Source organism: Alligator sinensis, unplaced genomic scaffold, assembly GCF_000455745.1.
Source record: "Alligator sinensis unplaced genomic scaffold, ASM45574v1 scaffold546_1, whole genome shotgun sequence".
NCBI classification, from domain to species: domain Eukaryota; kingdom Metazoa; phylum Chordata; order Crocodylia; family Alligatoridae; genus Alligator; species Alligator sinensis.
This window is the reverse complement of record NW_005842061.1, coordinates 1,589,676-1,606,835: the sequence shown is the minus strand read 5'-3', so window position 1 is coordinate 1,606,835 and position 17,160 is coordinate 1,589,676. Positions and strand designations below refer to the sequence as shown.

Genomic DNA, 17,160 nt, shown 5'->3' with positions numbered 1-17,160 from the left:
AGCCCCCGGCGCTTTAATGAAAGGAACGCCCCCCCCCCCGCTGGACTCACTGGCTCCTGCAGTGGCCTTGGGGCTTCTGGGGACTCATGGCAGAGCCCCCCACATGGCATGGGGCAACAGGAGGCAGTAGGGATCACACCCCCCTCCCCATGTGGCAACAGCTGGTGAGTGGTAGCTTTGTTTTTCAAAGAGCTGGGGCGGGCACGGCAGCCATTGCCAGGACTGGGAGAGTGGGTGGGGGATGGGGCCTGTGTGATTTGGAGATTTGGCTGATTCAGCAGCAGCTGAATCTCTGAATCAGATTCAGCCAAATCGATTCGGGTCAGGGATTTGAATCACCAAATCAAATCACTGTCCCCCAAATTGTCTGAATCCAAATCCAAAGCGAATACTAGCTGCTTCTCACAGGCCTAGAAACTAGTTCATGTCTATGGCAGTGGTTTCTGAACTGCTGGTGTCATATATGTCACCCGAGGTAGTGGTTTAAAATGCTGATAAACTATAATTTTATATCCTGTATTCAGTGGGAGCAGCTCTTACCCTATACCCAGTTAGAGTCAATTGAGGAGCTAGTTTGCACAGAATTATGCCTCCTATATGAGAGTAACGGATGTGCATGGTTGCATTCCAAATGTGAGAAACAGTTAAGTGAAGACATTTTTTAGCTTTCCACCGTCTTGAGCACATAATATCTGAAAAATGGAAGTATCTTAAATCACACATAGATGGAGTCATCCTAGTATATAACAGATTTGGAAGATTCTGTTTTGATGTAAGCAGGGAAATTTGGAACCCAGCAACCCTGTGAGCCCAAGATCTCAGGATTGAGAAGAAAGTTTCAGCATTACAAAATGAAGTGATGCTTCAGAACTTCTCAAACTTCTTTGTAGTGTGGACCACATCTTAATAAAGAGTGTCTCAGGGACATCTTCCCTTTCTTCACATACAGTATTTTTGTGGCAGCTAAAGCACTTGTATACCTGAATAATTAATATTTAGCAGAATAAAACAGAGCATAATGTTATGTGGCTAGGTTTTCATGGAATATCAAGTGTCTCCAGAGTCCAGTTTGGGGGTCACTGTGATGGACACAAACCAAATAGATATGAAGCTTTAAAAAAGTGGTTGAGATAAATGAAAAAAGCAATCCTATCTGCCTACTTAGAAAGCTGTTCGCGTGTTGCATGTGAACTGCTCTATTTTCTAATCATGTAATTAGACATACAATTTCTTCTCTGGTTTACCCTTTTCCCTGCTTCCTGTATTACATGCTCTTTTTTGTGCTTTCAGGGCCCTACAGGAAGACCAGGGCTTCCGGTAAATATTTTTCCTTTACCTCTTCCTTTCCTTATTTGTTCTTACTTTCTCTCTCTCTCTCCTTCCCTTTTTACCTGACAGTATATTGAAGAGAAGCCTCAAAGCTGTATAAACTGGGTGAAGGTAGAAGTCTTCATTGGTAGACTAGGAGAGCAGGTTGTGAAAGGGATATGGCTCCCAATACTGTTTCCAGTAAGAATAAAAAGATCTTTGCAGAACAAAGTTCTACGAAGTACATTCCTTACAGGTTCCTTTTGGGTTTAGGAAACATATACCTTCTTTAAGATTACCTTTTAAATAAGAGATCCCTGTCTGTCTAAGAAACCTATTTATATTATCTGCTCACTAAAAGGAGGTTATATGGCTGTGTTCAGGAAGGACTGGAGGTTATATTTAGAGCCAATACCATGAGGAATTTTTCAGTATATGGATTGTTCATTTTAACCATGGAGGGATGAGAGGAGCACATACATGATTTAAAAAGATGAGATAGGAAGTAGGTGTGATATGGGAGCACAAAGCTAGGCAAGGACCTGTTAATATGTGGACCTTAAATAGAGCAAGCCATCCCATTACAAGGCTGCAATAGGGTCATCTCATAGCAGGTCATTTAGCTGCTTCTGTTTCTTCATGCAAAATTTTCTTAAAAAGAGGAATTTTCTTTCATTCTCTACTTGGCTTCTGTGTTAGGCTGAGAGTATATCTTCCTGACAAGAGACAGTACTGTACAGATACTTGAGGTAGCCCCACACAGCTAGCTCAGGTTTCAGAAGCAATGTAGCCATGTAAGGGCAAATTTACTCAGCATTGTGCTATGTAGATATATCCTGAGAGCTACCCTAATCACCTTTGGCCTGTGTGCTGGACACGGAAATAACCATGGGGGTTTCTTCTCCCCTCCTCCATCTCTCTGCATAGGTGCATGGAAACCAAAGAGAATGGTGACCCAGCACACTATTGAGTATAAAAAGCAGGCAGACTAGATAATGTGCCTAAGTGGTGCTCTTCCTTCCCAAGGGAGGATGGCCATGCGTTTAGGGTATTGTCCAGTCTCCAACTCCCCTTTGTTCACCTGTAGCAGCAGAATGGAGCCTCTCATTAAATGCCATGGCTTCACCTCACTCCCTCTGGAGCAAAAGCCAGGATGTAAACTTGGAAATCCGGGTTTTTGTAATCTGCCAATTTCTAAGGGATATGTAAATCCATATCTAACTAAATCAAAATCAGGTACTAATGATGGTCAGTGGCTGAGATAAATCATGAATAAACCATAAGGAATGTAGACTCTAGGGTCAACATGTATTCTGAAATGAGAGCTCAGATACTTGGGAGGGATCAACAGGTGCTGAAGTGTAGCTGTCTAAAACACAACCAATGAGAAGCAGAAAAGATATCAGCTGGAAGAGAAAAATGGTCTGACAGACTGGCCCATACTCTAGTTTCATCATCATCTGAGGGTAGCAACACACAAACCATCAAAGAAGTGCAAAGCCATCATAATCGACTCCCCAGTATTCTCAGACATACTGAGTGCCACAGTGGCATGGAATTCTCTTTTTTCCATGTTTGGCAGGGGCACTGTGCCCCTTCCTCTTAGACGGAATTTTAGCTACTTGATCCAGGTGTTCATTCTTCTCAGGTTAGACCACTGCTAACTCACTCTACTTGGAGATGAATTAGCTGTCACATAAAGCATAAGGTGTCCCACTTAATGAGTAGTAAGACGTGAAGCGGGTTCTGGGACGGTTTTGGTTTCCTCCTTCATCTCTGGACCAAATCCATATCTTCACTGTAGTTTCTCCAAGCTATTATGGACTGGGTTTAGATAGTTCAGGGTGTCCTCACTCCCTAGGCCTCTCCGAGACAACAGGGCTCATGTAGCTTGGAAGGACCAAATCTTTCAGGCTGGAGGGGTTGGCGGGGGCGCATCTGAAGCAAGGCCTGGGCATGGGATTCCTTGTCAGAGAAAGCCAGATAAGCCACATTCTGTCTGTGATCAGATCTAAATGAACTTGCCTTTATACAAAATGTCTCCTCAGCCATGATTTCCACAAAAAGAAAACAATAATCCACATGCTCTCCAGCCACTGAGGGAAGGGAAGAATACACCAACTTTCAAGAAAACCCAGGGCTTCATCATAATTCTTATTTGGTGCTTTGCCACTAAGGTTATAGGCATCTTGGAAATACAGCAGTCACTCAGATAGCAGCGGTATAAATACAGTGTTAACATACAGTGCAGGACGCAAGTATTATTCATAGCTGAGTGTTATTTCCCAGCATCACATAATAGACTACTTTTTCCTCAAACTTCTGGCATTTATGTGCTATACTACTAAGACCATTTCCCCCCTACTAATATTGTTTAGAGGGCCAAAATACTGTGTAGTAACATACCAAGCATGGTGCTCTCATACACCACTTTGGCATCAAGTACTAATGTCGCGGGCAACAACATTAGACACAGATCAATCCTGTGCAGTATCAATCATTGTGTGGTCAAATACCACTTATCATACTTACAGGAAGCTTTTCCTAACAATGGAACCAAAGACTGAAACATCACATCACTAGAGTTCTGTGCTTGGCATCTTTATAATTTGCTGTTAAGATCAGCTCTAGAGGAAAATAAGAAACTAAAAAAAAGAAAGAAAAAATAAAAATGTAAGAAAACTCATCAATGCATTCCCAACCAGAAGCCAATAAAATCAAAGAGCAAGGCAATGGAATGGTTTGTTCTTTCAGAAGGAATTCCATTGTTCTCTATAACACATATACAGAACTTAGATGCAGGTATAGACAGGCATCTGATAAATCAGATGCCATGCTGGTGGGTACAGAATAAAAACTCGAATATAGAGCAGATATTGCGTGTCTCCTCTCAATTTGTAGTCAGATACTGCTTGTGTAAATTATACCAAATTACTGTATAATGTGTTGTTATTCAACACTTCAACTATCTCAGTAAAGACATTAATGTGATCTAATTTATCACAGTGTGCCTTGCACATTAAATAAAAGTCCACTGATTAGGGAACAATACTTTCCTATAAGTAGAGAGTGCAAATACAGCTTTTACCCCAGTTAAATCCAGCATATGGTGAGGTGCATTTAGAACATTAGTCTCAAGTGTTACTTGCGTACACCGGGTATGGAGAGAAGATGTCACTGAGAACCAGTGTCTGCAAAGCACTGAATGACAAAAAATAATTTATCCCTTCTCCCAACTTCAAGACAGACTTTTCCATTTTGCCCTCTCTGTACACTGTTTTTTGCAGTTCCATCACTGGCAGATAGAATGGGTAGGCCACAATACAAGAATGACCAACAGTATAGTTCTGTATTTCCAGTTGATTACAGATGCTGCTGAGTGGAAAACAAATGGAATTTCTGTACATAGTTATGCATGTTGAAATTTACTTTCCTTGGCAAAGAGTTACCTATGTAATCAGCATAGGTCTATCCCTCACACGGCACACTAACAGACAAGAGAGCACTGACATTCAGGCTCCCTGCCATGATCAAACAACTGACAAAGGACATGCAGAGTCCCAGGCAAGTGGCAGAGATAGTCTTGATTGTCCCCTTAGGCTTGAAGTATTTTCCAGTATTGCCTGTGAAGTGCTGCAGACATCAGTTGTTGGCAGAAAACAGGTTTTAGGGATAAATAAGTAAAAGAGAAGGCGTAGGCAGCAACAGTAAGTTTTATATAGTGAAGTGTTTCCAACAAATCTAAACTGATGATTGGACACAGTACTGAGGGACTGTTACAATGTAATTTTGCAAAACACCATGAAATCTGCACAGCCACCAAACACATCATCATTCAGGATTTTCCAAGTATGCCTAGTACATGCTTTTTGGGGCCAAGAACATAGAGGTTTTTTAATGACATGGTTCAAATTTAAATATACTTTAAGCCGCAGAACTGCAATCTATGTATAAAAGACTGATGGTGTGGTGTCCATATCTTTTGCAATTCAGTTCAAGTGTTATCTTGTACCTCTTTAGGCAGACTTACATGCAACATCATGTAAGGATTTTTTACACCTTCCAGATTCTCTGAGAAATATTCTTTAGGGGTTAAGGGACACAGAACATAGGCATTATATGTAGTGTCAGCTGGGTCTTGTCCCATTTTCCACATTATTATAACTTTTAATATAATTTTCCTTTTTCTGGATTACTGGATAATATTGATCTGTTCATCAGCTTTGAGAGTTATGATTTAAATTGATAATAGCTTTAGAAAGAAATAACCTGTGATCACCTTTAATTAGAAAGAAAAAAAATCATTTGCTATTGAAGGGATCAACTTCCCCCAATCTGGATTTCAGGAAGGGTTGAAAATTGTGATTAGGTTCTTCCATTAGATCACAAACTCTTATCTTTCCTTTCCTGTCTATGTTGTCCTGAGTTTTATTGGTTCCTTATTCAGTGAGAATAACAAGCAAATTGATGGCTTACATACATAGTCATATACCCATGTTTTCAGATGTACCCAAATAAGCAGGCATATATACAAACACACAAGCATGTTTTACACACACACACACACACGCATGCACGCACGCACGCATGCATGCACAAGCACCTACATATGTACATATACATAAAGCTAAACAAATGTGTATGCCCTAAAATCTAATAAAAGATACCGCCTCTAACCCAAGAGTTTTGTTTGTCTATATGCCGTAAAACACACACACAATTCTTAAACAAAGGTGCACACACAAATCAGTTAATTTGCATCATTTTCTAGCTTCACTTATGGCCATTTTCCAATTGCCATCTGATTTTGCATTAATTGTTAGGGAGACAAAGGCACCATGGGAATCCCTGGACGACGGGTGAGTTGAAACCTCTTGCATCTGCCTGACTGACACATTTGTTTCCAAATATGGGCTGCCTGCAGGCCATTTGGGCTGACACTTTCATTCATTCAGGAAAATAACCCTCCCAGTCTTCTGCTCTATTTCAAGGGCCTGGTTTGGGTGTGACTAGGGGAAAAAAATCAGCAGCTTCTACCATGAGCACCATCTCAGTCATCTACCTCTCAAATTAGCTTCTGTTTAACGAGAGATGCAGAAATGCTAGGCTGCTGGTCCTACCATTTGTAATTTAATGAGGCTCCGCCCTGAAAACGAAGACAAATCATTGGTGAGTCTCCAGGGTCTCTTACTGGATACATTTCCATATAGAAACCCAAGCACCCAAATCCAAATCAGACTATCATGAAGGGGCTTCAGACTACTATCAGAGAATGCTGGCTGCTGCCCCCTGTCTTTGCCTGGCAAAGGGCTAGGTGGTTTCATGCTGCCTACAATGTACTTGCCTCTTCATGGCTGAGAGTAGAGGAGGCACAGATTCATCATACAGATATCAAAAAAAGAAATTACCATGATTGAATAATACTTTTAGCCTTTTCTTGCCCTCTCACTTTATGATGCTAACTTAGCCTCCATTCTAGTCCCAGTAGAGGCATCTGTAGCACACCTTGAAGAAGAGCTGGGCAATGCGTGTTGTGCAGCACTGCATCAATACCTCAGACATCCCTCCGTTCTGCTGCTCTGCCTTCTCTTCCCTAATCTTTGTCTTCATGGAGCTACTCTCTTTATTCCTCCCTATACATATTCCTATCTTTCTGAGGGAATAACCTGGCATCTTCTGGGTGGAGGAGTATATGTTTATCCTGAAACATGGACAGGACCTGAAGCCTGATGCTTTTCTCCATATGTGACTATGCTTCACTTCAGAGATGGAGAGAAAGCACTATAACTAGCTGCTTTAAACTCTTTGCCAATCCCCATTTTTAGCTGGTAATTATCTGGATTGCTCAAGCACAGTTAGCCTGGGGGGCTGTGCTATCGCCTGCAAATCTTCCCCCCAAATCCTTTCCATCTTCAACTCTGTTTGGATAATGTGAGTGCGATTGAAGATAAGTCTCTGCATGATGCCTGCACAATTTGACATGCAGCTGTAACATAATTAGCTAGGCTCAAGAGTGATACTACTCTAGGAGCATGTGGGGACAGATCTTCAAATTGTGGTGCAATTTCCTGAAGTCAACGGAGCTGCACCAGTTTAGAACATCTTAGGGACTCCCTCACAGTGTTTTTTACACAGGCTGGTTAGCAAGTACAAGCTTTTTAAATTTTAGTTTAGTTTTTACATACAGATACCAACAAATAATGTTAGTACATACTAATGGTAATTATCCTTGAATTAATGAGTCTTCAGATCTGCCAAGAATTTACAAAAAGTAATGTCATAATCAGCTACTAACTCCCATCAGTGGTGATGGGGGAAATGTAGAAAAAGGTTTGGAGATGTATTCAGTCAGAAAGGACATAACTATGGGTGGCTTGAGCTTTTGGAAACTACTTATGGACTATGGTAGTTCCAGTTTGGTCCAAGCCCCCAAAGTTTGGGAAAGCAGGGGAGTCAGATACATAGGTCTGTTCATATTGTCTTTATTATGCTTGGGACAGACTCTCTCAGCAATACCTTTGTGTAGCTTTCTCTCTGCACCACCACAAAGGCCACCTCCCAATATCTGAATGGGAATGCAGCCTGCCATACAAAAGAGAGTTGGTTACTTCAGTATTCATGTGATGCCATACTTAGGAAGACTGACGCAATGATGGTACATGGTCATGCTGTCCATCTTGTTTGGTGTTGTATTACCATAATGGTGTCACTTTGAAAGAAACTGCTTGCAGTAATGCAGCACAGCAGAACACAGTGAAGGAAGCATGGTTTAGGAGGAGCACTTATCTAGAGGGAGGTGGCAGAGACATAGAAACACATTGCCTTCCTCATTTTCCTGTTGTTTGTAGCTGGTAGAAGAGGAGGACTGGTAAAAGCTGCCTGTAGAATCTGTTAACCTCTGGTAGGAGTCCAGAGCGACTGCTGGAAATCAGTGAGGCCATCTCCTCTGAGAGACAGAGGAAGCTGGGTTTTCAACCATGGAAGTGAAGGAACAGAGCTGGCAATCCAGCATGAGCCTTTTGGCACCGTAGAGCACAGATTTCAGAACTATCAGCTCAGTCCTTATTTAAAACCAATGCACTTTCTGCGCACTTAAGCCCAAGCTTTACTGCTTTTACACTGAATACCTTACTCAGTAAGCAGGCCCACTAAAATCAGTAACTTACACAAGTGTAATAAATTACTACTTGGTGCAAAGGTGGGTGATGGAATAAGACCCTGTATCTCAAATGGGCCTGTTAGCTTGTAGTTAACTGGCCAGGTGGGACTGAATGTATTAAACACATTCAATCTGTAAGATTTGAGTGTATTTTGCATATTTTCACCATATATTACATATAGCCATGCCACATATCTTTTATACATAAACTATATTTAATACCCCATCATTGGGGCTTTATGAGACATGTAGAGGAGAAAGAAGAGAAAGAGAGGAGATCTGTGGCATCAGTATCCATAGGCCTTGCTTAAGCATATGTCTCCTTCCCATTCTTCTCATGTATTCAGGTACTTTTTTTCTCAGTGCATGCTTCCATTCATCTTCTTACCCCTTTTCAGAGATCCTCCTACCTCACTCACATAGGGGCTGGCCAGGAACTCCTCACTCTTGGTCAGTGTGGACCAACTGTTACCAGATTGCTTCTCACTGTTAAGCCTATTTAGGGACTCTCATCCCAGATATCACCTGCTCCAAGTTCCTTGGCCAGGTCTGTTGCTGCTGCCTTGCTGACTTATGAGTTGATGTCTCTGAACTGTGGGTCAGCCTTGCTAACTGTGGTGAGCTTATTGCTAACACATACTCTCTGCCCATCTCCATACTGAATGCCAAGCACCATGGCTAAAACCAAGAATTGGTTTCCTCAAACTGGCTGAAAACTCAATTGCCTTCTCTTTCAGCTGCCCTTTCCTTCAGATGCTGTAGGGGTATCCAAGCAGGAGGGGATGGTGGTGGGAAGTGGGGAAGTGAAAGTCTCTGTGCTTGTGTGCAAACCTTAAACAGAGCATGTTTCAGTGTCTGTGACCTGTTTCTTGTTGCATTGTTAAGATTTTGGGTTTAATGTGCCATTAATGCCAATTCCTGTGTTTGTCTCTCTCTCTCTTCCCTTCACCCTCTTGCATGTGCTGCGGCTGGTGTAACTGACCCAGGGACTAAAAGGGCAGCCTGGAGAAAAGGTGAGTCAGCTTTTTCCAGCTCATAATGTCATACCCTGACCCCTCACAGCTCCTCCTCTTAGCTATCTGAGACCCTTTCACTTCAAATCATGACAAAGGTAGACCTGTGCTTTTAAAGCCCTTTTTGTGTTTGAACCATACATTGCTCTGAATTGCCCTTTCCCATCTTCCCTGACAATGTGAGTTTATGTCCTGAATTCTTTCCACCCCACACAGTCTCCAATTCGTTGTTTACTATAATTTACTAACATTGTAAGTTCTGATTCAAGTGGTGGATGGGGACTCTCAGTATTTCCATTAAGGCTATCCTGATTTTTCCACCATTAACTTCTTCACTGCTGACCATTGTGCTTGGTTCGTTCTGGAAATGTGGTAAAAAATCCAGCTCTGTCTTAGTAGCTCCTAATTATTTGGTTTCCCCTAGCCACCTCTGGTCAGAGACCATGGCTTAACTGTTCCTTTCTAGAATTTGAAGCACATAGAAGAAAAACTTAGGGGAAAGACTGAGGGAGACTATCATCAGACACTTCCCACACCAAGGTTTTATATCAATCATATCTCTTCTATTTAAAGAAAAATGATCAAGAGGTTTTTCCTTTATCCACGGTCAAAGGTAAAAGCTATGCAAACCATTTGAAAAATAATGAATGAGGTTTTTGTCACTTGTAGAACTGGTAGTTTGCACGCCACCAATACGCCATGTTGTGGCCATCCACGTCATGAAACATTCAACAAATCAGTATTGGCAATTTATGTCTTCAAATGTACTGCTTCACACACTTGAGGATACAGGTTGAAGTTATGTTGGTCTACAGGCAAAGCAATCAGAACTCTTGATAGAGGTGTTTTCTTTTATTAGACCAAGTAGATAGCTGCAAAAAAAAAAATCTTTATTTGCAAGCTTTCAGGCACACGTGTCATTCCTCAGGCATAAGAGAGTGCAAAGACTGTAAAATTTCTCCCAGGTGGAAATGAAAATTCGTATTTTTCAGGACAGCTGAAAGGTGGTGTAAAATCTCCTGGTTGGAAAAGTTCATTTTATGCAAATTAGGCTCAAATAAAAGTTGGAGCAGTCTATTTACCTCACAGTTGGCTGATGGGTGATGGAAGACTCTCGTGGGCAAGGAGCCAAATTTGCATGCTCACAGAGCAGCCTCAACACAAGAAAAAATCCTTGCCCAGGAGAGCCTTCCCTCATCCATCCTTTTGTGAAATATGAAACATCATAACAAGAAAGAAGCATAATTCAATGTCCTGCTTACCATCAGACAACTGAGAGGTAAAAAGACTGCTCCAACTTTTATCTGAGACTAATTTGCATATAATGAACTACCAAGAGTTCTGATTACTCACATACTCAAGTGCAAATAGAGGCAGGATGGATTCATTCTGGTTGTATCTAACTAACTGAAAAACAGTGACCTGTAGAGGAATGTGCTACATCTGAAAGTTTGTCTAGGTCTATTTCAACCATGTTGGTCTAATAAAAGATCACTCACAAAAATTGTTGCCTTGTATAGTTCCTGGACCATCATGGCTACATCACTCTAACACTATCACAAAAAGTAGAGAGTAAGGAATATATACATTTTACCTGATTGTTTAGATCAATACTTTTAAAGAATATGAGAGTGGAACACCTATTTGGTTTTCTTTGGTTGCATTTAACTGCCCAGAGTGCACCATGTGCATGGCTCATGGTTAGATTTCCCTACTACATCACCATATGGCATGCTACGCCAATGTAGCAATCACATGTAGCAAACACATGATCAGCAGCTATGTCACTGTAGTGGCACACTAAACAGGGAAGCATACCACTATGGCGACGTAGCTGTCGATCGTGTGTAGACCAATGTGATCACTATGTCGCCATAGCGCACCATACGGGGATGTAGCATGTCGCCATAGGGCCATGTGTAGATGTACCCTTTGAGAGAGTAATACAGAAAAAAACACAGTGGAACAACATAGATTGGAAAGATAAGACAGGACAAAGGACCTGGTACTTAATCTCCTTCAGGTCACTTCCTCTTTTATCATGTTTGGTAGGGCTGTGCAAAGCTTTGGTCCCTGATTCAATTCAGCAGAGATTTGGCCCAATTTGGTGGCCGAATCTCTGAATCCAAATCAAATCAGGGGACCCTTTAATCTCTCTGAATTGAATCGGAACCCTCTGACTCAATTTGGAGAGATTAGGAAAGATTTGGAGATTCGGACAGCTTTAAATGTTTTTTCTACATACCTCTAGGTAACAGGTGGCTCATGAATGCTGCAGTGCTGGGGCACATGGAGTGTCCCACAGAAGTGCAGGGGACTTCCCAGTGTGCTTAGCAGCAGACCCAGAAGTGGACCAGAAGCACTTCCGGTCCACTTCTGGGACCGCTGGGGAGCGCGCCAGGGCACCCCCCCCCCCTCCCCCCAGATCAGGGACTGGGGTCTCCTGGGGCTGCCCCCAGGGGCCCCCTGTAGTGAATTGCGGGGGGGGGGGGGGGGGGGGCGAGGGGGTGCTCCCCCGCACTCCCCAGCAGACCCAGAAGTGGACTGGAAGTACTTACCACCAAGTATGTGGAGGGCCCCCCACACTCCTGTGGGACACTCCATGCACCCCAGCATTGCAGCGATCATGAGCCACACCTGCTACCTCGAGGTATGTAGAAAAAACTTTTAAAGCTATGTCTATGTCTGAATTGTTGATTCTCCGAATCAGCATCGAATCTTCAGATTCAGCTGAATTGAATCAGTGACAGTGATCCGAATCAACAAATCGAATCACTGTCCCTGATTCAGGCCGAATCTGAATCTGAATTGAATAGGGCCTGCTTCCCACACCCCTAATGTTTGGCATCTCCTGATAGCCAGTCAGCATCTCCTTATGCCAGCATGTGTTCATCTTGGGTTGATTTCAGATGCTAAAAATGACTGATTAGCTAACATATTAAAAATACTTTAAATGAGCTGCCCTGAAAAAGGTTCCATGCAAACAATGGATGATCTGTAGACAAACTTTGTTTTGTACACGAAATTTAAAAAATCATAGCCTGTTGAGTCTTTGGGTGTTTCAGAAACTATGTATCAATCTTATATTTTATATTATAAAGCACAGTGGCATGTCATCAGTCATGCACTTTGAAGTGCAACAAATCTTCAGTGGCTTCTATTTTTTGAAGAAAAGCTTTACTCTTTTCATCATAATCCAAAAAGAATTCTTTCTATGGATGACTTTGAACAAGGCTTCTTTACCTTCCTGTGATATGTCATTATGCAGCTGTTTCACCCTTGCCCAGTTCCCCATTTTTACTCTTGATTTCCAAACTGTTTCTTCTTTTCTTTTTAGGTGAGGTAGCTAAAATATTTTCCCCAAATTCTCAGTTACTCTTCTGTTAGTTTTAGCAGAGAAAAACAGAACACAAAGTCCTTCTTCCTCTAGCCATGTGGTCCTTCTCTCTGTATTCATGTCTGATTTGAATGTTTCCAAGCTAACAGTGTTCACTCTTTTAAACAGAAGGTAACTTCCCTGGGGTCAAAACTCTTAAACATTATTAATCTGTCAAAGACTGTAGAGTAATACTCATGTGTTAACCTCACTTTTCTCTGGGAAAGTTGTTATCCAGGTCTGGATTAGGCCTTTGCAGCTTAGGCCTATGAAAAAATATAACCAGAGAAAATATAACTATGACATTTCATGGGAGTGGGGCAAGGGCTTAGGAAGGGGATATGGCCAGAGTGTACCACATTCTAGTCACCCTGAGGTGGCATAAATGACCTTTAGTGACTCTTTCAGCTGGGGTAAACTGAAGAAGCCCTGTAAAGTCCTAACTTGTGTTGGGACTTTACAGGGCTGAATGCATAGTATTTACTAAATGCATAGTATTCACTGTATTTGTATGTGTGTAACATGTTGGTTCAAAGAGTCATGACCAGTGATAGCTTGTCCAAATAAAGGAGAAGAGCTTCTTGCTGCTACCTGCTGGTGGCATTACTCTTTGGCTTCACAAGGTAGAGTCCTGTACTTCTGATGCTGAAGATTTCTGGTTGTATCTGTCATTTGTGTGCACAGCTTGATCACTTAAATGATCTAATTATATAAAACTGCATGTATACAAATTGAATCTGGATTCAGGCTCCTTGATAATATGACCCTAAATATCTAAAATTTGTATACAATCCACAATTAAATCCCTTTATTTTGACTCCATGCCAGACCTAACTGATTGTAGAAATCATTTGTGACTAAGGGAGACCACTATTTGTGCTTCAAATTAAGGGAAGCACCCCAAGTTCTTGCAGTGGATCAAGTATCCTCAAGGATTACAAGGCCTGTGTACCCCAGGGGGCACAGGGCCCAGAAACAGTTCAGACCACGGGTGGTGGCAATGTTACCCACAGGCTTGCGGGTGTGCTCTAGGAAGGGGGTCAGCCGGATGTGAGGCACCCCCAGGGAAGCACTCAGAGCCTGGAAGGTGGTTGGCTCAGCACAGGAGTACCCCCTACCGGCCCTCCACATGTTTATTTCATTTATTAGGTATTTATTTCAGGGGTTGTTTTCCTATACTGTACATCAAACTGCTTCCATCTGGAGTCATTTAGTTTAAATTAGACCTAAACTTCTGCATTTCAACCTGGTCACTAAATCTCATTTGACCCATTCAGAAAATCATAACCACTGGAGCTGAAAAAGAACAGGGGGTTATAATGTGTTCCCTCACCCTTTCCCTATTCTGTACTATAGAATATAGTCTCTAGGGTATGTTCAAAGCTGTGTTATCCAGTCAGTATTTTAATCTCTCCCGTGGAGATGCTTAACTGACCTTTGAAGAATACTCATATACTTAGTGATCTTGTTTCTTACTTTTACATAGTACCATTCATTCTAAAGACACCCAGAGCACTTTACTGGCTTCATAAAGTCTGTATATATTAGGAATATAGGGGCCACTAAAGTATAGACACATATGGAGAGAGGGGGATGTGACAGCTGTTTGAAGAGCACAGAGCCATAGACTGCAACAGGAACTGAAGATCACTATCATCAATAGAAATTGGCAAGGAAAATTTAGGGAAGCAGAATGCAAGTGTGGAAGTTCAAGTTGAGCCAGAACTCTCAGGCAAACACCTTTCTGCTCTGACATAAAGTGTCACAAAGCATTTCATGTTCAAAAGAGATCAGGATCTCTGTTACGCACTTTATTTCAAAGAAAGTGTTTTATATTTCATGTATCTATAATTTTTTGCAGTCTAAGCTCCATTTTCCTGTATAAAACCTCATGCATTTAGCACACTATATTAATCATTTTCCAGACTAAAAGAAGGTGAAGCTTCATGCTGAACCAGAAGAAGTGATTATAGAGGGAGAGAGAAATGTGAGTTCCCTGGGCAGAAGGAAAGCATGAGTGCTTGCAGGCATTAAATGAGGTCTTCACTTTCTCTCTCAAGGCACTGAAGATGACACCAGTACATCTTCAGGAGGGAGGGAGTGTTCAAAATGGCCACATTTCATGCACAGGTCAGGCCAAGTAGGTCTCCTATCCCAGTTGGGAAGGGGGAGCTGAACAATCAACATTTAAATACTAGTTTTTATAGAAAATAGTATGAATCATTTTTGTATTAATCTCCTTTTTTAATTATTTCTTCCTTCTCCTTATTATCTCACTCAACCACCTCTGTATCCTGCTCTCTATGGATTCACTCTCTGCCATTATTTGACCTTGATCTAATTTTTTTCCTCTTTTGCCTTCTTACGAGTTCTCTTACATCTTTCTCCCTACTTCTTTCATTTTCTTCCATCCTCACCTTCCAATTCTTGCCCTTGTTAACCTTCCTTTTCTCAATCTCTTCTGCCTCTCTTTCTCTTTGTCTCCTTACAGGGAGCTCCAGGAGAAGCAGGCATGTCCATCATTGGGCCCCGAGGGCCTCCTGTAAGTTATTTACTCTCTATTTTTGAAAGGTACAGGATGTGGGTGAATTACAGAAAAAGACTTAGGAGGGGCAGCAAGTCACCAGCCTCATTCTGAGAGACTTAATAACATGACATTGTGGTTTCCACATCTTGGCAGGTTTGCTTGTATAAAAATATTATATACTAAATATAATAAAATTACAGCTTGTAGTGCTAGAACAAGTGAGCACAGAATACTTTAAGAGGAAAACATATTGGCATCCCCAGCAGTTTTCTCTCCTGTATTTAAAAGGAAGATTCTTCTATTTTGGCAGCAGAAATTATCCAGCCTTGGTGGCAGACATCTTTTGCTTTGGGGGAAGCATGTCTTTTTTGGCAACATGTTCTTTGCCTTCAGTCTTGTTGGCAGGTGGCATTTCTTCAGCTTTACAGAATGTGCCTGAGGTTGGGGCTAGGCAAGTGGCTGCTGGAGCTGACAAAAAAATGGATCACTTTGAATTTTTTAACCTGATGGTACAGGCTCAAATTTTTGTTTCTCAAGTGGGTTAAGAAATGACAAATGCTATTTTTTTATTAATGCAGATCTGGAGTTTCTCTTGAAAAGTTCAGTAAACACCTCACCTAGTTTTATCTTGAGGCTTCTTTGGCCAGGTGGAGGCTGTGACAAAGCTATGCCCCAGTGATAGGCCTCAGTGCTGCAAACAGTTTGAGACAGATCCAGAGGTACATCTACCTAAAACAGCTTTCAGGATTAAGGTCTTCATGTCCCAGAAAGCACCAAGGATTAACAAGAAGTGTTATGCATCCTGCCAGTCCTTCTTGAACTGAAATTCATATATCAAGTACTCCCTAGCACAACAAATGCATGGTGTTGTCCAGAAATCTGCTAATTTTTTTTCTTTACATCCATTCAAAACTGATTTTCCATTTTACTTCTAGCAATGTTTGGCTACTGTTTAGATTTGTAACATGAGCATGCATTCATTTGTTAGGGGTCCCTGCTTTAACCTCATGCTGTGGAAAAAAGTAAGGCATGTGTGGGTCCCATCTTTCAGGCCCAGAGCATGTTTGCCCCTCCAGCAGCAATTTCAAAAAGCACTTTTCACCTATAAGGAAATTAAATTTGAAATCAATCTTCATAAAGACGTTACTGAGCCTTACACCATGAGTATTAGCCAGGATAGCCAGTATGTGCCAAATATTCACTCTACAGATTTGGTATATTTTTGCTGCTTTACAGAATACTGCCCCTACAAATTTTATTACTGCTTTATTCCAGTCAAGATTCCCAGGTCAATCCATTCTGATGCACTGAGATTTCCATAGCAGCATGAGAAAAAGAGGTTTAATTCTCCTTCCCCAAGGGTAACTTCCTCTTTTGATTAACCTGTGAAGAGTAGAGTCCTTGACCTGGAGAGAGGATGGGGACATAGTGAACTTTCATTTCACAGCTAGCAGTTTGAGGTCAGGTGAAAGAGATACAGGCAGCTTGAACTGTCAGCTGCATCTGGCTTCCCAATTACTTTCTAAAAGTCCCACGGTAAGTGTTCCTAATCAGAAACAGCTTAGTTTGTTCCCTGGGCCACCTAGCCTCCACACTGCAGTTTGATAAATGACAAAACCAAACAAGGAAACAAATGCAAAAATCTTGGGCTCTTTGCAAGACAGTGATTTTTATATTAATGGCTGAAGTTTTCCGAAAAGCAGATAGTCTTTTATTGTTTGTGCTAAATTGCAAAAGTGCTTTAGCCAAAAGGTTTCTGATAGGTAGCTCTTAGCAA

General features: G+C 41.6%; 1 protein-coding gene across 1 annotated transcript in view; it reads left to right on the top strand.

Annotated features, from left to right (window-relative positions):
• COL13A1 (collagen type XIII alpha 1 chain) overlaps positions 1 to 17,160 on the top strand; it is a 190,524-nt gene that overhangs the window by 70,125 nt on the left and 103,239 nt on the right. The window contains exons 4-7 of the mRNA XM_025203565.1: positions 1,291 to 1,317; positions 6,132 to 6,167; positions 9,454 to 9,480; positions 15,348 to 15,398. Of these exons, the coding sequence (XP_025059350.1) occupies positions 1,291 to 1,317; positions 6,132 to 6,167; positions 9,454 to 9,480; positions 15,348 to 15,398 (141 nt within the window). The remainder of the gene's footprint in view (positions 1 to 1,290; positions 1,318 to 6,131; positions 6,168 to 9,453; positions 9,481 to 15,347; positions 15,399 to 17,160) is intronic.